Genomic DNA, 24750 nt, shown 5'->3' on the forward strand with positions numbered 1-24750 from the left:
AATAGATTCAGTTTTATAGTAATTAGTTTTAATATGCTTCTTATATCACTTTTAGTTCTATTACTAATGCTGAAACAGTGCGAGGATTGCATCAACTTTACATGAAAATAAAAAAACCCCGGTGCATGCAATGTGAGTTGCTTTGGATAAAAGCATCTACCAATGCATGAGTATGAAAGATTGTTAGGGTCAGAAACACATGTACATGGGAGAGTTAGAAGTGTGTCGTTAGTGTTAATGAGTAGATCTCACTCCGAGCAAGTGCTGTGTGTCCAGAGGTTCGTCGATGGTCTTTTAAAGGCATGTAGTTTAAAGCCTCTTGAGCACTTTTAAAGACTTAACAAACTGAAACCAAACATGCTGCAGTAAACAAACAGACAGACCAACACTAGATCCTCCGTTACTGAGCAGATTAGACCCCGCTCATGCATTAAACACACTCACAACACATATGCTGCAGAATAACACACAGATCCTGCACTCTGATCTCAGCTCATTCACACACACACACACACACACAATGAGACACACACACTTTTTGTTTTCAGTCTATGTATAGGTAATCATTTATATATAGTATATTTATAGTCAAAATCTGTCAGGAGGTGAGTTGTGTATAGGTTTATACTGTTTTACTTCATTGTTGTGTGTCTGTATTTATGTCGCACCGTGGTCCTGTGATACTTTATGTCCACACATGTAGAAGAATGAGTATAAAGCTCCACTTGAACTTGAAACACTCATGCACTCTCTCTCTCTCTCTCTCTCTCACACACACACACACACACACACACACACACACAAGCTGTGTGTCTGGCAGCGCTCCATGTTTTGTTGTGGCTTCGATGAGTTCAACACTGCCAACATTTGGTTATGCAAAGATGCTGCTAGGATTCCCGGACGATCCCACAGAGACACATCTGTTCCTCCTGCACACACACACACACACACACACACACACCTTCAGAGGAAACAACAGATCCTAACCGCCAGAACAACTCTGACCTCTGAGGAGCGTCACTGCGACACTCATCACATCACGATCTCAAACTCATGACGCGTTCACTGGCTCAACATCAGACATGTTAATAACTCTCTCTCTCTCTCTCTCCCCCCCGTCTCTCTCTCTCTCTCTCTCTCTGTAGGCAGTGAGCGGGCGATCAGCGAGACTTTCTTTAGTAATTGTTGGTAATGAGGAGCAGCTCCAGCTGGTGAGTGTTTGCAAAGATTTGTGATTTGTGACATATGTGATATTTTTAGGCTGTAGACATGGATAGAATGGATACAAGTATAAAATAATGCGATTATAATTTGACACACATGCATGTATATATTTAAGGAAAATGTTTATATTCAATATATTTAGATATTTACTGTTTGTAATATATACTATATGAGTGTGTCTATATATACACATAATATATATTATGTAAACAAAAACTTATTTTGGATGCGATTAATCGTGATTAATCATGTAACAGCATTAATGTGTGTGTGTGTGTGCTGTAGAAATGTTGCATCACTACAATAATATTTTTATAACATTTTTAATTGTTGGTGTTCATATCCAGACGTAGACTAAGTTTATATATTCAAGATATGAATTGAATGATGGATTAAAATATTAATACTAAAAATTATTTAGTTTTATAATATAAAAAAATATATATTGTAATATAAAATATTATATAAATTATGTTGTTTAATTATAAAGTCTATATTAAAGAATATATTGCTGTTTTCAGTGTCTCACATCACATTTTAAAAATATTTGTAGGATTCTCCTGCTGTATTCAATAGTACGTTTTATAAGGAAACAACTTAACAATATATATATTAGATTCTTTCAAACATGTTATTTTAGTATATTACGATTTAAAAATTTTACACATTTTCTGTTTTCCTTTTAATAGTAATGTTTAAGTAACTTTGTTGTGTTTTAACTTATTATTAATATACCTATTTTTATTTCAGTTTTAGTTATTTTAGTAGATTATGATAAACTAAATAAAAATGACAAATGTTGCCTTGACAAGATGGTTGTTTTTTAAATGTTTAAATGTTTTATGTTTTTGTTTTAGATCTGTGCTCTTTCCCCTGTAGGCGGGTCTCCAGATGTGTGTGGCTGCTGATTGGAGGAGGCTGTACTGGTGGGTGGTCCTCCAGTGGGTAGTGGGCGTGTCTTTATCAGAGCCCTGCGCTCAACGCTGCGATTGTTTGCCAAAGCTCCTGATAGCGAACTGTTCATCAAGAAAACTGTCTTCTGTTCCCGCAAGTGTTCCTGACAACACCCTGACGCTTGACCTAACCAACAACCTCTTAAAGACTCTCTCAAGGGGACAGTTCTCAGGCCTGATGCAGTTACGCGAGCTGGACCTCAGCGATAACGCACTAACAGCGATCGAAGTCGAAGCCTTCGCCGGTTTGCAGAATCTCGTTGCGCTGAATTTATCCCACAACCATCTTAAGATCATCCCAGTGGGAGCCTTCTCCGGCCTCCGCAGCGTTCAGCTCCTGGACATCAGCTGGAACCAGATCTTGGTGCTCCTGGACGATACGTTCGGCGAGATGCCGTCTCTCCAGAAGCTGGAAGCCAGTGAGAACGATCTGGTGTTTATCTCAAACCGCGCTTTCGACGGTCTCTCCGGTCTACAGGAGCTGAACCTGGACAGATGCAACTTGACGTCGGTGCCGATCGAAGCGTTTTCACGGCTCTCCGGAATCATCCGGCTGCGTTTGTGCCGACTCGGACTCACGACGCTTCCCAACAACTCCTTCCGCCAGTTGGGACGTTTGCGCGATCTTGACGTTTCCCATTGTCCTTGGTTGGACTCGTTAGCCGCTAACAGCCTGTTTGGACTCAATCTCACGTCGCTAACACTGAGCCACTGCAATCTGAGCGCCGCGCCGTATTCCCCGCTGCATCACCTCGTCTACTTGCAATACCTGGATTTATCGTACAACCCAATCACTATTATCCTTTCAAACCTTCTTGGGGATTTGCTACGACTCCAAGAGCTGCATCTAGTCGGTACAGGGCTTCTACGAATAGAGCCTGGTGCTTTCCACAACCTTGCGTTTCTCCGGTTCCTCGACGTGTCGGAGAACCGTCTGGCGACGCTGGAGGAGTCTGCGTTTCATTCGGTCGCTGCTTTAGAGGTCCTTGGGTTGGACGGGAACCCGTTGGCGTGCGATTGCCGGCTTCTTTGGGCGATGCGCAGACGTCCGTGGCTTCGCTATGAAGGACGTGCGCCGGCGTGTGCAACACCTGTGCAGGTGCAAGGCCGGACGTTCGCTGACTTCACGGAGGCGGAGATTCCCAGGATGTTTACATGCAGACAAGCTCGCATTCTGACTCGGAAGCCGCAGGATGTTCGGACGGACGAAGGACATACGGTTTTGTTCTTCTGCGCAGCGAATGGAGATCCGGCGCCATCGATTATTTGGCTGAATCCCAAACGCTCTGTTCTTACCAGCTCGGGCCGGATTCGCACGCTCGCTAATGGGACCCTGGAAGTGCGCTACGCACAAGTGCAGGATAGCGGGTATTACCTGTGCATCGCTTCGAACGCGGCGGGGAATGACAGCGTCTCGGTGAGCCTGCGTGTGCGAGGGCTTCCAGCGTCCGCTCGCAACCGCTCCGGCTCGTTCTTTCTGGAAGGATGGAGCTTCGCGTCCGGGCAAGCGGCGGTTAACGGATCGCAGCCGCTTCCATTCGACGTGAAGACGCTGGTGATCGCGGTCACCATGGGGTTCCTTCTGTTCCTGAGCTCGGTGGCCGTCTGCTTCGTCTTCATGTTTTTCTGGAGTCAGAGCAAAGGACAGATCAAACACACGGCGACGATCGACTTCGTGCCACGCAGCGCAGCGACGGCGTCCGGAGGCGGACGGACAACGATGGAGACGGGGAGGTTCACCATGAAGCTGATCTGAGAACTTGAGATGTTTGAGGTGCTACTAGATATCCAGTTTCCCATGAGCTTAAACACGCGGGTAAGATAAGAGAGGTTAGTTAAACACAAAATAAAAAAATAGCTGGTTTCCATGCCACCAGTGCATTGTGTTCTCCACCAAGTGGAGTGTTGAAATCCTATTGGTTGACCTGGCAGTGGGCGGAGCCACACAGACATTCTGACACGGAACACACAGTTTTAGAGCAGAATAACCTGCTCAAGTATTCTTTTTTGTTTAGGGAGAGAGAGAGAAACAAGTATGTGAACTTGGCATGTCTCCGTAATATCTGCGAATGCATTACGGTATTTTTACGCTGATGTAAAACTAAAACTAGTAAAACTAAAGTAAAAACTGATTGAATTTAATTGTCATATGGATGCCACTGTGATTTAATTAGATTCCTGATGATCAAGTTTGCAGTAATTCAGTTTGAGATGAGCTTTTTTAAGGTTTCGAGGCTTTAAATCAGATAATTTTAGCATGAGCTGCATGAATGCATGTGTGAGACGCTCCGATCACATTAACAGCATTTATAAACCAGAGAAAATTAGCAATAATGAAGCTTTAACTGGACATAAAAGATCTCAGGTTGAGAAGGTCCAATCATGTTCAATAAATCCTGACGTGATTTTTTAATGTATTCTGTGTATTAAAGGAAATATTGAATGTGCTGCATCTCAGGATTGTGTGAATGTCTGCATCGGTTGCATGTGTTTGTACATTATTATATTTTGCTGATGAAGCTTTTAGATATGAAAGCTGTGCAAATCTGTTGATGCAAACGGTGTGTTTGCTGTGGAAGATCTATGCATTTATGTATTTACTGGCTTAAATAACAGCTTCATGCAATCTGATTCAGAGCAATAATGTCCCATCATGCACTGCTGTTTTATTAGCATAAATGATCATTTGATAAAAGTGGTTTGTTCGTTTGTTTAGATTCTCTCTTGAACTCTAATGAATCAGTGTTTCAGAGTTCATGAAGCATCTCATGTCTGTCATTTGTTTTTTGCATAAATTAAAAAAATTATTTTTTATTGTTCTTAAGACAGTTTAAAATGTACTAGTTTAAGAACGACTACATTCACTTGTTTAAACACGATTGTTTACTGTTTTTAGTTTTTCTTTTTTTTACTTTTAAATGAACCATTTACTTTTGATTTTGGGAAATCATCTTAATGTCTGTCTTTTTAAAATGAATTGGTTTTGCAATTTTTTGTAAGAAATGTCTGCCAAAAGCATAAAAGTCTCCTTGAAATGATTGGTTTGATTCAATGCTTTCGTTTATTAGTTATCTTTTTAGTTTTACTATTTATCCTCAAATGTTTCAGAATACAAGGGGAAATCATTTAATATTTCTCTTTGCCTCTAATTTCACTTTGTTGTATTTCTCCGAGTATGTCAAGTAAGAGGATAAACAGCAAAGATGTTTATTTCTTCCCTCATATTTCCCAAGGATGGTAATATTGAAGAAAGACACATCCGCCTCATAACCTCCATCAGTTCTCTGTGTGCTGGTGTCGTGATTCGCTCATGTTTTAATCTACAGTATATAAACTTGCTCTCAATCAGGTCCAGTAAATCAGCTTAGAGCAGAAAAACAACAGACTGAATGAACACATTCACTGGAGTCCCTCTCTCTCTCTCACACACACACACACACACACACACACACACACACACACACAGCGTGAGGTGTGTTCAGTAAACACAAACATCAACAGTCAGTCTGTCTGTCCCTTTAAAACCGTCCTCAGAGGTCATGACCAGCTTCAATATGTTCAAATATGCATACATTAATCATTATTCTGAAGAAATCGCTCAATCTGAACAGGTTAACACACCTGATTAATGCGTGCCTAATTTTTTTCTAATTATTATTCTTTTTCCAACAAGAACCCATGCTTCTGTCATATTTGTGGAAAGTCCTTGTGCATAATTCATAAAATCCCCGCTCATCTTCAGATCCGTGTCTTTTGAGATTAAACTGGTTTGGGTTTTATGTTTGTCTGACAGATCAGACGCCAGATTAGAAGTTTCCAGTCAAACATCCGTCTGTCGTCTGTCCCATGATGCTTTGCTGGTCTGCTCGGGAACACTGGCGCCTCTGTCTGCTCTTATCATCACATTACAGTCCAATCACTTTATTATTTCTGGTCAGCAGATCAGTGTCACTGCTCAGTTTGAACTGCTTTAAGAAAGGGCCTTATGTTGGGAATTCCTAAGTTTGTTCCATTTTTCTAAATGGCTTGTGAAGTTCCACACAAATATACACACTGATATTGTGCGTTCAGCTCATTTCAAGGCGAGATCTCTCGAAACCCTTTGAGGGTGCGTTAAAACAAGCAAAGAAACTTTGTTGTAGTGCTGTTGTTCTCAAACAAATTCTCATTTGGACAGCTTTTAAGGGAACAATCTATTGGTTATGGTTCCTTGAACTTGGCATATTTGAAGAACTTGGCTGTCCCTCTGTATGTCATCAAATGTGCCAAGTTCAAGGGTTCATAAAGAAGAACGATACAGGAAAAAAACAGCCCAAAATTTATATTTTGTTATAATAATAATAATAATACATCAAACTTGTATAGCGCTTTTTTGGACACTCAAAGACGCTTCACATGGGGAAACAAACAAAACAAAACAAAACAAAACAACAAGGGTTTAGGGAAAAGCTAGTTTGAACAGGTGGGTTTTGAGTACTGATTTGAAGTTTGGCAGTGAGTCCGAGTTTCTGATGGATGTAGGGAGTGAGTTCCAGAGGGTGGGGGCAGTGATAGCGAAGGCTCGATCCCCCAAAGTCCGTCGGTTAGTGCGGACGATCGGAGCAAGGCGGTTTGTGCCAGCTGAACGGAGGTGGCGGGTGGGTTGGTGCTGTTCCAGGAGCTCAGTGAGGTAGAGTGGGGCCAGGTTATGGAGGGACTTATAGGTGAGGAGAAGGAGCTTATATTGAATGCGATAGTGAACAGGTAGCCAATGGAGCTGACGGAGAACGGGGGTGATGTGTTCTCTTGACCGGGTGTGGGTTAGGAGGCGGGCAGCTGAGTTTTGGATGTATTGCAGTTTTTGTAGTTGATTGGTAGGAAGTCCGTATAGAAGGCTATTGCAATAGTCAAGTCTTGAAGTTATGAATGCATGAATGAGAATTTCAGCTGTTGCCAAGGTAAGGGAGGGGCGAATGCGAGCAATATTGCGGAGGTGGAAAAAGGATAGTTTAGTGATATGGTTGATGTGTGTTCGGTATGAGAGGGTGGGGTCCATTATGATGCCAAGGTTTCGGACAGAGAGGGAGGGGGTGACAATATGTCCGTCGATAAGGAGAGTAAAATTCTGAATAGAGGAGAGGAGAGATTTTGGGCCCGTGATAAGGAGTTCTGTTTTACTGCTGTTGAGTTTAAGAAAATTATTGTCCATCCAGGTTTTAATGTCAGAAATGCAATCGGTGATGGTGGAGAGAATAGCCGGGGAGATGGATTTGGTGGAAAAGTAGATTTGGGTATCATCTGCGTAGCAGTGAAAATGGAGTCCATGGTTGCGGATGATCTGACCGAGGGGAAGCATGTAGATGGTGAAGAGGAGGGGGCCGAGAACGGAACCTTGGGGGACGCCATGGGTGACAGGGGAGGTGTGGGAGTTGCAGTTATTAACAGAGACAAAATGGTGACGATCAGAGAGGTAAGATGTGAGCCAGCGAAGTGCTGTACCAGAGATGCCAATAGATTGAAGACGATGGAGAAGGACAGTATGGTCAATAGTGTCAAATGCAGCGGAGAGGTCGAGGAGAAGGAGGATGGATATGAAACCAAAGTCGGCAGCAATGAGGAGATCATTTGTGACTTTAAGAAGGGCTGTTTCTGTGCTGTGGTGTGGACGGAATCCGGATTGAAATGTTTCGAAGAGTTGAGAGGAGTGGAGATATTGATGGAGTTGTGTGTTTACGGCGCGTTCCAGAATTTTTGAAAGTAACGGAATATTGGAGATGGGTCTGAAGTTATCCAGATTATCAGGGTTGAGGCCAGGTTTTTTCAGGAGGGGTGTGATGGATGCAAGTTTTAGCGGGGATGGAACAGATCCAGACGTAAGGGAAGTGTTGATGATGATGGTGATGAGAGGAATAAGGGTTTCTTGACAGCTTTTGAAGAGAGGAGAAGGGATCGGGTCAAGCTGGCAGTTTGAGAATTTCATGGTCGAAAGGAGTTTGGAGGTGTCAGAGGGAGACAGTGGAGAGAAGGAGGAAAAGCTGTGGTGTGTGAGCAGAGGGAGTTGATATTCAGAAGGAGGAGAAGCGGAGGAAGTGGATGCTAGTGAACAGTGTATTGTATGGATTTTGGTATGGTAGGATGACAGAAAGTTATTGCATTTGTCTATAGTGAATGTGGAGGTTATATTGTCCTTGGGTTTGGTCAGTTTTGCAAATGTGGAGAATAATGTGCGGGGGTTAGAAGAATTTGAGTGGATGAGTTGTGAGTAGAAATTGGACCGGGCAGTTTTGAGAGCAGAATTGTATGTGGTTATGGCGTGTTTGTAGGCTTGTGCATGGACAGTGAGACCGGATTTTTTATGGATCCTTTCAAGTTGTCTTTTTTGTCTTTTGAGAATGTGAAGATCTGGGGTGTACCAAGGAGCAGAGGTGGAGAAGGAGACTGAGGCAGTTTTAAGAGGGGCTATTTGGTTGAGACAGGTGGAGAGTGTGTGGTTGTAGAAATTGACTAGATCAGAGGCAATCGGATCAGAGGGAAGTGAAGAAGTAGAGATGGCATGGGATATGGATGAGTTGAGAGAGATGGGACTAATAGATTTCAGGTTTCGAAATGTAATTGTTCTTGTGTGTTTGATGGTAGGAGAGGGGGTAATGACATCCAAGGTGATGGCCAGATGATCAGAAATTGTGAGGTCAGTCAATGAAAGGTTATGTATGGTGAGGGAGGGTGTGGAACAGACCAGGTCCAAGATATGTCCATGATTATGTGTGGGTGAGGTGACATGCTGGGTAAGGTTGAGGCAGTTTAAAATGTCCAAAAAGTCAGATGTGAATTTTGCTGTCGGAGAGTTGATATGAATGTTGAAGTCACCAATGAGGAGAACGGACGGAGAAATGGAAGACAGCTGAGTTACGAAGTCTGTGAAATCAGAAAGAAATGATGGACAAAGTTTGGGAGGGCGGTAGATGACTGCAGCAGTGAGTGATTGGGAACCAGGAAGTCTGAAAGCCAAGTGTTCAAATGAGGATACAGCCGGGATGGGGATGGGGCGGATGGAGATATCGCTGCGGTGAATAACTGCGATGCCACCACCTCGCCGGTCCAGACGGGGGTTGTCAATGAAGGAGTATCCAGGTGGGGTGGTCTGATTTAATGCAAAATAATCCATAGGTTTATGCCAGGTTTCGGTAAGACAGAGAAAATCCAGTTTATTGTCAGTAATGAATTCACAGAGGAGCAGGCTTTTATTGTTGAGTGATCTTGTATTGAATAGCGCTGTCTTAAGAGGCTTTTGTTTTGAAATCCAAATGGCGGAAGTTGAGACGGGCCGGAGGTTAGATGAAGTCGCGTGAAGAGTGCGCGGATGACGTATGCGGATGTTGTTGTTGCGCCAGTTTCCAGGCTGGAGTGAACTTCGGCCGGACCAGAAAGATGGAATACTGTTTTCGGCACTGAAGTAGTAATGAAGATTACGACGGGAGCCTCGGTGGATATAAGGGCGACGACGAAGAAGACAGTGTTGTTGCAGAGTAGAGATGATGTCCAGTGAAGGAGGTGCGCGGTGGTTAAATCTGAGAAGCTGCAAGGACGTGTATCGAAGTGCCATGGTCAGAGCCGTAGATGACAGAAAGGCCAGCAGGAAAGTCATAAACAGTAGTAGCCGCATAGCTGACAGGCTGCTCCGGAGTGCAGGCCGGCCAGTAACCGGGCTGTAATCCACTGCTCGAGCAGAAAATAGCGGGGATGGGCCGAAGGCAACCCCGGGGGCTAGCTTGTTAATGGTCACAGCAGAATCACAACGTGACGGGCAGCAGATGCGGCGACCAGGCAAAGACACAATCCTGATCTTGAGGTAGGAACAGATACCACCGGTACTAAACAAAGTCAGTAGGTAAAACCGTTTTTGTTACAAACAAACTTTTTCGTCCGGAGTGAGAAGCGGCAGCCAAAACGCGCCAGCGTCCTCTGTTAGAACAGTTACCCTAGTATGAAGCATTTATGTCCTCCTTAAAGGACGCAGAGAAAAGTCACAGTAAAAAGGAGCTGATGGTGGTGTAAGAACCTGTGTACTATCAGATGTACTAACTGGGATTTTAATAGAGCTGTAGCAAATTGGGATGAAAGTGCAATAAGTGCATTGTAGTGTTGTCATTAGTTCAAGGGTCCATACAAAAACTGCCCAAAATGTCATTAGCACTCATTATGAAGCACCTGTGTCTGCTTTCCTGCACCCTCGAGCGGAGAGGAAGTGCATCTGTTCAAGAGCTCATAGATGGAGTCTGATGAAGTAAAAATGGCTCAATATTGGGATATCATTAGAGCAGTAGACCGTTTTAATGCAACCTCAAAGCGCTTGGAGACAAACTGCTGCAAAGTGGGCTGATGGTGCAATAAGCACATTGATTTCCACATGTCAAGGGGCCTTAAAAAAGACTGCTGAATTAAACACTGCCCAAAATTTGGATCAAATTAGAGCCACTGAAGATCTTGTTTTCACTTCACTCAACCTCGAAGCAAATTCAAGCCAAGTGGCTGTCTTCATTACAGCGTCTTTATGCACCGTCAACTCTGCCAAGTTCAAGCGGCTATACAACATTACTGATAAAGTAAAAAACAGCCTCAAATTGGAATTTAATTCGAGCAGCTGACCTACTACAAAGTCTGAATATCCACTTAAATGCACACTCCAGGGTAGCCAGTGATTTGGGCTGATGGGGCAATAAATGCCTCCATGTTCAAGGGCTGAAGATAAAGTAAAACCAGCCCAAAATCTGGATTTAAGTAGAGTAGTTGCCCTAGTATGAAGCCCTTGTGTCTGCTTTAATGCACTCTCAAAGAGAGCTGAGAACATGCACTGCAAACTGGGCTGATGATACGTGTCTGTTGTTGATTACGCAAAGTTCAGGTGTTCATAAAACAAGATTGCACAAGTAAAACCATCATAAAATTGGGAATTTATTAGATCAATAGTGCTTGTGTGAAGCACTTATATCTGCTTTCATGCACCCTCAAAGGAAACAGAGGAAAGTAGCCAGTAGAAATGGGCTGATGGTGCAATAACTGTCAAATATGCCAAGTTTAAGAGTTCATAAAAACAGATTGGTACAGTGAAAACTGTTCAAATTTGGAACTGGGTAAGACTAGTAGCTCTGCTATGATGTTTTGATGAAAAAACCTGTAAAGAAAGCACAGAAAGTTTGCCATCAATCAGCTGAAGGTACACTATGCAGCTCTGTAAGTCAATAACAAACGGTTCAGCACCAGGAACATGACACAAAAACTGAAGGCTGTCTTGAAAGAATTACACAAACCCTAAATAAGAGCTGTTCAACAGCTAGTGTAATCTGTGTTTGAGATACGCACAGAACAACACTCACAAAGCAACGCGCTTCTGTTAAGCAGGTATATATTTATTTATGTTTGTTGAAATATTTAAAGTTTGTATTATTTCCCCAGAAAAATGTAAACTTCTCCATATTCACAAAAAGAAAGACATATCTGTTTATCAATCATTGTCAATAAAATCAAATTCATAATTACAATAATAATCATATTTGAATATAATATCTTTATAATAATAATAATAATATGAACATTCAAAACATCACTCCATATTCAGAGATGCTCCACTCTAGAATCAACAAATCTCTCGCGCATTCGAGGATATTTCCATGAGTACATATAGAAATATATACATCCTACGCTCCTGAACCGGGCCGGAGGGTCAAAGGTCAATGCTATGGCTTGTCCGTGTCTATGGCTAAATTGGCGGCTGGGTCCCGCGGCGAGGACCGTTCGTTTCTTCATGAAGACAGAAACTCAGCTAGCGTGCTACACGCGATCGCGATCTGTCGTAGCATTACTGACCCTACACACAAACGCTAGCTGATGTGAGCGCAACACCGCGCCAGAAGTGGTGAGAGATGACGTATCGAAACAGAACCGGTCCATTAGCGAACGAATCGATGTCTGTATGGCAACGTGTGTAAATGTGACCGCTCGTGTTCAGCCAATCAGAGCTCAGTATGGGAACTGTAGGCACAGAAACACTGTATCATTATCATTAGAACTAGAAGTACCTGAAATGCAGACGAAAGTAATACTTGTAACAGAAAAAGTGAGTAAAGACTAAAGTAATCGACTAAAGCCCCAGCGAGCAGCTGCTGGAGTATATGAGTATCATCCACCGAACACCAAGAAAAGAGAAAAACTCAACCCACTTAAAATGAGAAACTTTCCATCGGTAAATCTATGTACAGAAATCAGCAGCCGACCTCAGCGCTGTGTGTGTGTGTGTGTGTGTGTGTGTTCTCAAACCCAGTGAGCCGCACTGACGACTAAAGCTCCTCACAGACTCAAAGCAGCAGAAAATCACACCAGTCCGATCAAATACTGTTTAGAGACATTCGTAGGGAAGCACAGTTACGGAGTTTCTGTCAACATCTCATGCTAACCTGGTTAAAATATAATAACAATAATAATAATATAAGATGAGAGCGCTCCCAACAGCACAAAGAAACACATTAACACTTTCATTAATCAAAGGCAACTTTAAAATCGGTTTCTTTTTTCAATTAATCCTTGTGAAATTGGTTTAATAAATTATTTTTGGACCCGTTTAAATTTTCTTAATTATGCTTTAATAATTAAACTATAAATCCAATAAATTGAATTAATTTTAACAATAACAGGGCCTTTTGATGTTTTTCTGTAAGTCCATTTTAATGGTTAAATATCATTTGAGTAGTTAAAAAAACATGCATAATTAACTGAAATATTGTAACTTGTAAAATTTACCAACAATTTAATAAAAGTTTCATGAAAATAAAAACTTTAGGGCCCTCTGAAATCCATTTAATTTCATTTTAATAATCAAAAAGTCTGTTAATTTTACTAATAAGGCCTTAGAAAATGCATTTATGATTTAATACAAATTTAGTATCAAAAAACAATATAGGACATAAACCCTTTTAATCTTTTAATTCATCAATCAAAAATGAATAATTCCTTTTATCTTGTGCCGCAAAATGAGATGTATTGTAAAAAATAACAATTCTAGGATAAGTTTTAATGATTGAATTATTACTTTCTGAAGTTCTGTCTATTGCGCAATAGTAATATATTTATCACAATTTCAATTTGAAGTAAAGTTTAAATATAAGATGGAGATACTGAATAATAATAAGGTATCAGTATCCTACACATTTAGACTCTCCAGCGTGTCTCAGTGCATTGTGGGATGTGTGAAGCATCGGCGGCTCACTAGGGTCTGAAGAGAGCTTCAGTGATGATCCAAACCTTGAACCTCTGGGCGTTTGGCACAAACACACACCAGCACTAAACCAATCCGCTCGCTCTCCACATCCCAGGAAACAGCAAACCGCTCGTCCTCTCTTGGTCCCATGATGCAGAGCGAGCGAGTCACATGACCGTCTCTGTCAGAGATGAGCTAACGTGTGATCATGGAACAAACTTCGTCTAGTCTCTTTTCGACCGGTCGTTCTCCAAGGAGCTCTTTAGGCACGGAGAGGAGATCCCGCCCCCCAGCTCGGGACAGGAAGGGGCGGGGTTCTGAGCGGCATGCCGGCGTCTGATTGGCTCAGAAGTAATCAAGCCCCTCAAAACATCATTTGAAAAAAAAAAAGATTCATTATTGAGTCATTATTAGGAAGTTGAGGCTGCAACCGATCAAACACACACACACACACACACACACACACACACGTACACAACACACTCCTGCAGTAAAGAGAGAGAGAGAGAGAGGCAGGGGATGATGGGAAGAGAACGAGAGAGTATAAAGTAATCTCTCTCTCTCCGTCCGTCCTTCTGCGTTGATTTTCTTTGTGCTATCGGTGTGATTGTTTCGGCCTCAAGATGCTGATTGTCGTCCATTTGGCTCAAAAAATTCAGAAGAAAGAGAGAAAGACAGCAGGAGAGAGAGAGAGACACACCTGAGGAATATATAGTTATATATCACTTATATACACATATATACACTCAGCGTGTGTGAGAGAGAAAGAGAGAGAGAGAGAGTTTGTCCAGTTGGAGTTGGTCGTCCTGCTCAGGCTCCGCCTCTCTCTTCTCTCTCAGCCAATCATCAGACACTCCTGGGTTGAGGTTCAACCAATCACAGGTCCGCTAGTCCTGCGCGGGCCAATCATGTTCCAGAGTGGGCACCATAAATCGGCTGAGGGAGAAACAGAAGCTGAGAATCAGTGACCCGATCCGTTAAAACACTCCAGTTCATCACAACAGGAAGAACTCAGTCAACGTTCATCATACATTTAAAATAAAGTGTGGATGGAACATTTGAAGGTGATCAGATGGAGATGCACGGCGTGAACGGTTCCTGCTGTTCAGCTGAAGAAAGGGCTGAGCTGGGCGGCACAACTAAACACTGCACAATGTTACATGTCATTCCACTGTAAAGGCCCATTCACACAAACAACCATAATTACAGCTTTAATAATGGCTCTGATGAGAATGACTCACAGGAACGATATCATTGGAATCACTTTCAGAGAAACTGATAGCCAATCGGAATTCATCCTGCTTTAAAGAGCTCGAGCATTTAAAGAGACCGAGACTATCATACGTTAGTTTGGATGCTGGTATAGTTATCATCATAGTTATCAATACAGTAATGACTATAGTTACCATTTTAGTTATTGGTGTACTTATTGTTATAGTAAATACAATGGTCATCTTTTAGTTACTAGTATGGTTATTGTTATAGTTACTACTATTGTTATCATTGCATCATGGGTGAAATTATTTATTACTATAGTTATTGGTAAGTTGTAATTACAGTTATCAGAATAGTTCGTTATTACAGTGTCACGATAGTTCATGTTATAGTTATCAGTATAGTTACTGTTATAATTATCAGTATAGTTATTATTATAGTTATCAGTACAGTTACTATTATCGGTACAGCTATTGTTATCAGTATAGTTATTATAGTTACTGGTATAGTTACTGTTATGGTTATCAGTGCAGTTTCTGTTATAGTTATCGGTACAGTTACTTTTATAGTTATCGGTACAGTTATTATAATAGTTATTGGTACAGTTACTATTATCGGTACAGCTATTGTTATCAGTATAGTTATTATATTTACTGTTATGGTTATCAGTACAGTTTCTGTTATAGTTATCGGTACAGTTACTATTATCGGTACAGCTATTGTTATCAGTATAGTTATTATAGTTACTGGTATAGTTACTGTTATGGTTATCAGTGCAGTTTCTGTTATAGTTATCGGTACAGTTACTTTTATAGTTATCGGTACAGTTATTATAGTTATTGGTAAACTTACTATTATTGGTACAGCTATTGTTATCAGTATAGTTATTATATTTACTGTTATGGTTATCAGTACAGTTTCTGTTATAGTTATCGGTACAGTTATTATTATAGTTAACGGTATAGTTACTGTTAAAGTGAAGGGTATAGTTTCTGTTATGGTTATCGGTACAGCTTATGTTATAGTTATCGGTACAGTTATTATTATAGTTATCGGTACAGCTTATGTTATAGTTATCGGTAGAGTTATTATTATAGTTATCGGTACAGTTACTGTTATAGTTATTGGTACAGTTATTATTAGTTATCGGTACAGTTACTGTTATAGTTATCGGTACAGTTATTATTATAGTTAACGGTATAGTTACTGTTATATTGAAGGGTATAGTTTCTGTTATGGTTATCGGTACAGCTTATGTTATGATTATCGGTACAGTTATTATTATATTTATCGGTACAGTTACTGTTATAGTTATTGGTACAGTTATTATAGTTATCGGTACAGTTATTATTATAGTTAACGGTATAGTTACTGTTATAGTGAAGGGTACAGTTTCTGTTACGGTTATCGGTACAGCTTATGTTATAGTTATCGGTACAGTTATCGGTATAGTTACTGTTATAGTGAAGGGTACAGTTTCTGTTATGGTTATCGGCACAGCTTATGTTATAGTTATCGGTACAGTTATTATTAGTTATCGGTACAGTTACTGTTATAGTTATCGGTACAGTTATTATAGTTATCGGTACAGTTATTATTATAGTTAACGGTATAGTTACTGTTATATTGAAGGGTATAGTTTCTGTTATGGTTATTGATACAGCTTATGTTATAGTTATCGGTACAGTTACTGTTATAGTTATCGGTACAGTTATTATAGTTATCGCTACACTTATTATTATAGTTAACGGTATAGTTACTGTTATAGTGAAGGGTACAGTTTCTGTTATGGTTATCGGTACAGCTTATGTTATAGTTATCGGTACAGTTATTATTATAGTTATCGGTACAGTTACTGTTATAGTTATCGGTACAGTTATTATAGTTATCGGTACAGTTATTATTATAGTTAACGGTATAGTTACTGTTATATTGAAGGGTATAGTTTCTGTTATGGTTATCGGTACAGCTTATGTTATAGTTATCGGTACAGTTATTATTATAGTTAACGGTATAGTCACTGTTATAGTGAAGGGTACAGTTTCTGTTATGGTTATCGGTACAGCTTATGTTATAGTTATCGGTACAGTTATTATTATAGTTATCGGTACAGTTACTGTTATAGTTATCGGTACAGTTATTATTATAGTTAACGGTATAGTTACTGTTATAGTGAAGGGTATAGTTTCTGTTATGTTATCGGTACAGCTTATGTTATAGTTATCGGTACAGTTATTATTATAGTTATTGGTACAGTTACTGTTATAGTTAACAGTATAGTTACTGTTATAATTATTGGTATAGTTACTGTTATAGTTATCGGTATAGTTATTATTGTAGTTATCGGTACAGTTACTCTTATAGTTAATGGCATAGTTACTGTTATAGTTATCGGTATAGTTACGGTTATGGTTATCGGTATAGTTATTTTTATATTTATCGGTACAGTTACTGTTATAGTTAACGGTATAGTTACAGTTATGGGTATAGTTATTATTTTAGTTATCAGTATAGTTACTGTTATTTTATTAATTTAATTTATGCATTTATCAGACACATTTATCCAAAGCATCTAACAGTGCATTCAGGCTATATGTTTTTAACCAGCATGTGTGGTCCCTGGGAACTGAACCCACAACCTTTTGCGCCGCTAATGCAATGCTCTACCACTGAGCCACATGAAAACAATATTTTTGTTTTTATGTTATAGTTATCGGTATTACTGTAATAGTTATCTTTATAGCTACTGTTATAGTTATGAGTATAGTTATCACTACAGTTATCTGTTTATCACTGTAGTTACTAGAAAGTTATTACTATATTTCAACTGATGATAGTAAGCAGATTTAGACTCTTAACTTCTGACTGAATGAGATGTATTCAGAGCTAGTGAGAAACAAATGACACACACACACACACACACCTGTGATGCACAGCAGATCGGCTCTAGAATAATCTCATGTTACTGTAAACAACATACAGCTACTGGGCTTTACGTGACAAGCTGCACAGAATCTCTTTTTTATGATCAGTGAGGTCGTCTACACAGAAATGTTTAGTGTTGGGTCACATGGTTCACACCGCACAGCTCGGCTCACTTCCTCTCCTCACTATCACACACACACACGACAGATGTGATGACGTCACACAGCAGCTCACTCTGCTGGAGTGCCATGAAGGTTACAGATGGTTGTTGTGTGACAGACCTGTTCTGTGAATATTCTGGTTTTGAGGTCAGGCATTCCACTTCCCCTCAGCTCATCCTCCACCACCATCAACCTGCAACACACACACACACACAGACACACACATTCCCAGGATGCTCTGGTAATGGCAGGGACAGAGTTTTGAGCGTGTGGCATGCGTCTGACCTGTTGATGATGCCCTTGATCTGCGAGTCCTTCTCCACCTGCTGCTGGCGCAGGCGTCTCTCGCTGTCGTCCAGCCGGCTCTGGTACTGCAGCAGGATCTTACTGGTCTGCTGCTCCTGGGAATGCAGCCGCCGCTCGTACTCCTCCAGCTTACGATGAGACATCATCAGACGCTCCTTCAGAGAGTGGATCTCCTCCTCGTACTCACGCACCTGCACACAACACAGTATCAAATCAGCATGAGGGTGAATGCTGCCAACATGTTCAAATCTAACTTAATAAAGCCATTATGATTTTGGCTTTCTTTATGCAAAATATAATATTTTTCATAAATAAATGCATTTATTTTTAAATGTGTAAATTATTCAAAACATTTTATTTAAATAAAGTTATCATTATTTTTGTTGCACTGACATTATTTTTTAATGAGAATTAAATTAATTTATTCCTTAATTCTTATTACTGTCATGCTGAATAATTCTGAAAATAATCATGAAAAGTCACAATGCAAAATGTCTTCATTTTTTATGCAAACATAAAAATACTAGGGCCGGGACTCGATTAAAAAAATTAATCTAATTAATTAGAGGCTTTGTAATTAATGAATCGAAATTAATCGCATTTTAATCGCAGATAAATATTTAACCTGAGAACAGTGAGAAGTAATTTTTTTTCACATGGATGTATAGTATAACATTGAATAATGACTGAATACATAAGCTTAAGCAACAAAATATTGTTTATTTTTGTTCAACCAAGTCTAGCAGACCAGTGCAATTTTTGCCATGAAGTGTAGCAATAGCATATTTAGAAACAATTTAGAAATAGTACATTTCAGAAATTCAGGAAGCTTATAGGTGCTGGAACCTTATGTAAAGTGTTTTTTTTTTTTTTTAAGTAAAACACAATACTGTCAATTACATTCAGAACATTGGAAACACTGACTATTAGAAAACATCTCTCTGTTGCTTCAGAGGCCATAACATACTAAGTCCAACTCTCAATAACCTTGGCCAAAACAATAAAGAGTTCAACATAAACTGTTGCACCAACAAAATAATACATAGTTCAACATAAAGTGTAAAGTCCACGCTAGCTGCGATATGTTTTGCGTTGAGGTGATACTTGATGCTCGATGTGCTGCTGCGGTGATATGCGAACGCTAGTTGGTGCTCCAGTATAATCGGTCCCGCCGAAACTCATCCAGTGAGAAACGTTCCGCGGTGCAAAAATAAGTTCTTAAAAATGCGGGAATTTTTTTTCTGTAATTAATTAATCTTAGTTAACGCGTTATTTTTTGTGTAATTAATTAATCTCAATTAACGCGTTAAAGTCCCGGCCCTAAAAAATACTAATTTATTTTTATATCTAGTGTTTATTTTTAGATATTAAAAATAAGCCATTTTGATTTTTAATGCTCTATGAAGTTTTATTATTGACAATTTAAAACACTTTCGATAAAAAAGTATGTTTTGCTGCCAGTTTAAAATTTTAAATGGTAATTTAATGCTGTTTTTTAATCTTAAAAAAATAACTGTTTAATTAATCAAGAAAATAATTTAATAATGCCAAAATAATAATACAAAATACAATTCTTGGTCCAACACATATTATCTTAATGCAAAATAAAATGTTCAATATTTTTACATAAATGATTTTTTTATTTATTATTATTAAATTTTTATGTGTGTAATAATATATATATATATAAAAGAGATTCAGCTGATTTTGAAGTGAGATATGAGCTGGTCACATATCTATTTGAATATAATAAGTTTACAGTGATTTGACTGAACATCAGTGTGTTTGTAATTGTGCGGTGTTTGTTTGACCCACGTTACAGTACTGACCCGGTCCAGACGGGACTCGTCCATGCTCTTGGAGTGCTCCTTCAGTTTGAAGTCCTCGCGGTCCACACGCAGACTCTCGATGTCCGCAGACAGGTGTGGCATGTTGGACACCCAGGCCACCGTACGCTCGGACGCTGCTGAGGGAGGATTGAGAGTGGACGGAGACTTCGAGCCCTGAAACACACGGACACAGAGAACACATGACGCTCATGACAGCAGGAGAGAATTAAAGAAATCATAACAGTGTGACAGACTGTGTGTGTGTGTGTGTGTGTTGACCTGTTTGTTCACGGTTGGTTTGAGCAGCTGCTGTTGGTTGCTCTGCTGTGCAGGTTTTGCTGGTTGGTTGCTCGGTGTGTTTTCTGTGCTCTCATTGGCTCCGCCTTGAGGGGCGGGGCTCTCCGAGGTCGTGCTGGACTGATGTGGCAGGCCGGGGGCGGGGCTATCCTTCACCGACAGCTGTTGCCTCGGCATCTGCCTCCCGCCGAAACTGGAGTCGGGCGACTGGAGGAGGTTCCCGCTCTGGGGGCGTGTCTTGGGGGGCGTGGAGTTGGCGGCCGAGCTGACAGACAGCTGGTGGGAGGGCTGAGGCTTCATGCGCTGAGGAGGAGGCGGAGCCATGGAGGCCTGACGGACAGGATGGATGGTGGTGGGGGGCGTGGCCAGAGAAGCGGGCGTGCCGGTGCCTGTGGCTGTCTGTGGAGCCATGCCCATCAGAACCTGCTGCTGGAGATTCTCCTGCACACACACACACACACACACACACAGTTTTATGCCCAGCAAGCCGTTGATAATCCCTTACACACAGAACAGAAGTAGAGCCCAAAGTAGGGTTCTGCCGTGCACCGAGGGCGAGGGTCACCTGCATCTGCAGCGAGAGCTGTCTGCGGGCGTAGTCGGCCTGGTTGTGGCGGGTGAAGTCGTCGCTGTAGCTGTGCGAATGCACGATGTTGGGCTGCACCAGACTGTTCTGCGTCCTCAGGGCCGACAGGTCCTCGCTGCGAGAGAAGCCGCTGTGAGCGAAGGACGGCACGTGTCCGTTCTCCGGCTCGGGCGGCAGCAGCAGCGGCGGGGGGGGCGTGTGGTACTGCGGCCCGTCGGACGCCAGGTGGAACAGAGGGTTCTGGAAGGACAGAGGCACGTGCATCGCAGCCGCCTGAGACAGAGAGTCTGTGGCCAGCTGATTCAGACGCAGACCACCCGACATACTGGAGCCGGCCGACATACGCCCTCCGGCCCTCAGAGGGGCGCCGAAGCCGGCCAGAGACCCCTGAGATGAGTTCAGCAGGTCGTTCACCGAGTGTAGGTTGGACACGCTGTTGATGCGAGAGTCCTGCAGGTCCATCATAGAAACACTCTTATTCACACTGAGAACCTGACGAGACACACACCACACACTCCTGCATCAGTCTCCTGGAGCCCAGCACACAACACAACATCCTGTTAGACACGCTTCTCACACTTATCAGGACACGCTAGAGTACATCACACAAACAACCAGTTATTAACTGATCAGTCGCCATTAATCATTCAGAAGAAACGTTTTTGTTTACTCTACATAATATGTGTGTATGTATGTGTGTGTGTGTGTGTGTGTGTGCACCTTGGGGTCTGGTTCGGTGATGTCAGAGCTGCTGGTGCAGTAGGCGGGGCTTGAGCGTGCGAGAGGTGGGCGGGTCACGTAGAAGACGTCTTTGTTGGCACGGAGATCTCGCTCGGAGAACGCAGCCAGTCCAGGATGAGAGAGAGCCGCCGTGGGAGACGGCAGACAAGAGACATCCAGAGAGCTACACACACACACACACACACACCAGATAATAAACATGAATGAACATCTCATGCCTCATTCAATCAGTGTCTCAAGCGCGGAGAGACGTCAATAAAACGCTTTAATGTCACGCAGCATTTCATCAGTGTCCACAGCTCGTTAGTTCACTAGAGAACAGCATTCCTTAAGAGTGTCACTAATGATTATTTTGGTAATTCAGTAATCGGTCAATCGAATAATTATAATAGTTTTTTCTGCAGAGATAAAAAGAGCCCTAAATGAACAATAGCCTAACTTAAAGTACATATGTTACAAAACCAGTTCAAATACATAATGCATCATTAACAAGATAGCTAACGTACATTTTTAACGACTGTTTTACACTTTACCGCACAATCTAATCAGTGTTTAATATCGACCAAACATTATTTAATTCAAGTGTCCACTTGATCTTAAATATTTGGCTATTCTTTACGAAAGAAATGTTAATTGCTGAATACGTGGACATCAGCGTTGTAAACTGGGAGGAAGGTTTTGAACGTTTATTGTGAAATCGCACCGAACCGTCAGCATATTGAGAAAGATCCTGACGTATTCTCCAGTGTTTGCGTAGGCTTATAAACAATGAACCCTGGTAAACCGAACCGTCATGTTTGTGTACTGTACACCACGTCCAGCAAACAGCATGGTGCGTATAGTTAGTGTGTGGGATGCTGTGGTTGTGTCCAGACAGTGACCTGTTGAGGTCTCTCATCATGAGGCTCTGGAAGTCACTGGTGGCGAGGCGGCTGAAGGGCGGGCGGGTCATGTGACGCTCGGGCGGCTGGTGACTGGCCTGACGGTGCAGCTGCGGGTTCCTCAACGCCACGCTGATGTCATTCAGTAACCGCGGCAAGGGCCCCAGCTTCAGGATGGCGTCCTGAACACACACACACACACACACACACACACACACACACACACACACACACACACACACAAAACAATCTTGTTGCAACATATTTCAAAAATCAAGATAGAATATATTTGGTCAAAATCCCATCTCATAAAAGATGAAGACTATTTAAGACAATATCAGCTGATTGACAGCAATCCAGAGCTCAAGTACATAAACTATTACTCTTTTCAGACATAGTTTTTGAAGTGAAGAGTGAAGAATATACTACACAAGACTTATTGAAACACCCCTCATTAAACACTTTCTCCCTGATGTGAGCGAATCTCACAGGTGACTGTCACTGAAGGGGGAGGAGTCTGGATCTATGAACTTTGACAGCAAATTGTTTATTTAGTTTTAGTCTAAGGACTAAAATGCCAGTTTTAATCACATACATTTAGATATAAACGACTAAAATTGAATGGGTGGAAAACATGTATTAAACATTTCTCTAAAACTTCCAAAGACAGGGAGAAAACATCTGAACACACAATATAGACACAGATTGAACTGCTTTGACATAACATCTTTATCACAATAGAGATCTAGAGACAAGAACATGGTCCTCTTTTGAATACCAATGGTTATGTAACATGCACACAACATCCTTCAAGCAGACATTTATTTGTATAAATGAAAATAAGACCCTTATTAGGGCTACTAAAGTGATTCATTCCAGAGCAGCGAGTGCTTTGATCGTTCTTTTGTTGATTCATTAACAATAAGAACAAAGACAATAATTAAATTACTCTGCTGTTCCCTTAAATCTGAATGCAGGGATACAGTACACTGGTGTTTATTTTTGTCACTTTTTGTCTATGTCTCCATTAATTTCTTTTTTGATATGTTTTATGAGACGTGCAGCAAGTGTATGCAAACTTATGATCGGAGCGTTACAGTTCAAATTTGCTTCTGGAACTCGTTCTGATTCATTAATGAAAATACATTTTCTATATCAGTGTTGGTAAAGCATTATATTATGCATCACAAGTAACGTGAGTTACATAATCAGATTACTTTAAGTAACTAGTAAAGTGACGCATTACTGTTTAATTTAGAAGGAAATATCTGAGTTAGTTTTTCTTGTTACTTTGTTTCTCCTGATTGAGTGACAGTTCTGGTGTTGTCATGGAGACAGAGATCAGGAGTGAGTGTGAACATGATCTCACTGTAGATCTAGATTCAACATGAACATGTGCTCACTCAAACACATTCAGTGTTCCTCACAATGAATAAAAATATCTTATATATAGTAATACATATACAGATTATTCAACATTGTTCATTATGGAGTTTTTATCGTCTTTTTTATTGAAAAATGATTGGTAAACTAGATGAGCAGTGGGCCGTACCTTGCTCAGCTGGGCCATGACCTCCCACAGCAGACTGTGCAGGATGGAGAGCTCGCGGCCCAGGTCTATGTAGCCCTCGAACGCCCCAGCATTACTCACACACTCCAGATTAGAGATCTCGTACAGGAACTGCTGCATGGAGCCCCACTCCATCTCCAGGAACTCATTCATGAAGCCCAGATAGTCCTCCTTCCCACTGAACCTGCAGAGAACACACACACACACAGCAGTGTGGGAGAGAGAGACAGAGTGAGAGGACAGATCCATGGAGAGAGAGAGAGAGAGAGAGACAGATGATAAGTGAGAAGCCAACAGACTTAAGATCACCTCTAAACACTCATGAGACACACACAGAAACCCCGAGACACACACATGCTTCTTGCGTCAGATCAAGGCTGCATCTCATTTCTAGTCTTACTTGATCTTAGTGCTGCGTTCGACACCATAGATCATGACATACTCATAGATCGATTACAAAACTATACAGGTATTCAAGGGCAGGCTCTAAGATGGTTTAGGTCCTACCTGTCCGATCGCTACCATCATGTTTATTTAAATGGGGAGTCATCTCATTTATCACCAGTAAAATATGGAGTGCCACAAGGATCCGTCCTAGGTCCCCTTCTATTTTCAGTATACATGTTGCCCCTTGGTAATATTATTAGAAAATACGGAATTAGCTTCCACTGTTATGCTGATGATACTCAGCTATATATCTCAACCAGACCAGATGAAACTTCCCAATTATCTAAGCTAACAGAGTGTGTTAAAAATGTAAAAGATTGGATGACCAATAATTTTCTCCAATTAAATTCGGATAATACCAAGATATTACTTATTGAAAAAACTA

The 24750-nt window shown here is 41.1% G+C and overlaps 2 protein-coding genes across 7 annotated transcripts in view; one reads left to right on the plus strand and one right to left on the minus strand.

Moving 5' to 3' along the window:
* The window catches only part of LOC113119715 (leucine-rich repeat and immunoglobulin-like domain-containing nogo receptor-interacting protein 1), a 7428-nt gene extending 2213 nt beyond the window's left edge, over nucleotides 1–5215 (plus strand). Inside the window, exons 2-3 of one of the 2 annotated variants that reach the window (XM_026289338.1) lie at nucleotides 1146–1211; nucleotides 2082–5215. In XM_026289338.1, coding sequence (XP_026145123.1) covers nucleotides 2116–3933 — 1818 coding nt within the window. In that variant the 5' untranslated portion in view covers nucleotides 1146–1211; nucleotides 2082–2115 and the 3' untranslated portion in view covers nucleotides 3934–5215. The remainder of the gene's footprint in view (nucleotides 1–1145; nucleotides 1212–2081) is intronic. The other variant, XM_026289337.1, reaches the window with a different exon arrangement.
* A 6331-nt stretch (nucleotides 5216–11546) lies between these two features.
* Nucleotides 11547–24750, minus strand: part of LOC113119714 (ras/Rap GTPase-activating protein SynGAP-like) — a 44257-nt gene continuing 31053 nt past the window's right edge. For 4 of the 5 annotated variants that reach the window (XM_026289332.1, XM_026289335.1, XM_026289334.1 and 1 more), the window contains 9 exons: nucleotides 23901–24102; nucleotides 22349–22530; nucleotides 21447–21630; nucleotides 20706–21218; nucleotides 20123–20581; nucleotides 19844–20017; nucleotides 17994–18205; nucleotides 17829–17901; nucleotides 11547–14343 (listed from right to left, as the gene is read on the minus strand). In XM_026289332.1, the coding sequence (XP_026145117.1) occupies nucleotides 14314–14343; nucleotides 17829–17901; nucleotides 17994–18205; nucleotides 19844–20017; nucleotides 20123–20581; nucleotides 20706–21218; nucleotides 21447–21630; nucleotides 22349–22530; nucleotides 23901–24102 (2029 nt within the window). In that variant the 3' untranslated portion in view covers nucleotides 11547–14313. The remainder of the gene's footprint in view (nucleotides 14344–17828; nucleotides 17902–17993; nucleotides 18206–19843; nucleotides 20018–20122; nucleotides 20582–20705; nucleotides 21219–21446; nucleotides 21631–22348; nucleotides 22531–23900; nucleotides 24103–24750) is intronic. The other variant, XM_026289333.1, reaches the window with a different exon arrangement.

Source organism: Carassius auratus, chromosome 19 (genome assembly GCF_003368295.1).
Source record: "Carassius auratus strain Wakin chromosome 19, ASM336829v1, whole genome shotgun sequence".
Taxonomy (NCBI): Eukaryota; Metazoa; Chordata; class Actinopteri; order Cypriniformes; family Cyprinidae; genus Carassius; species Carassius auratus.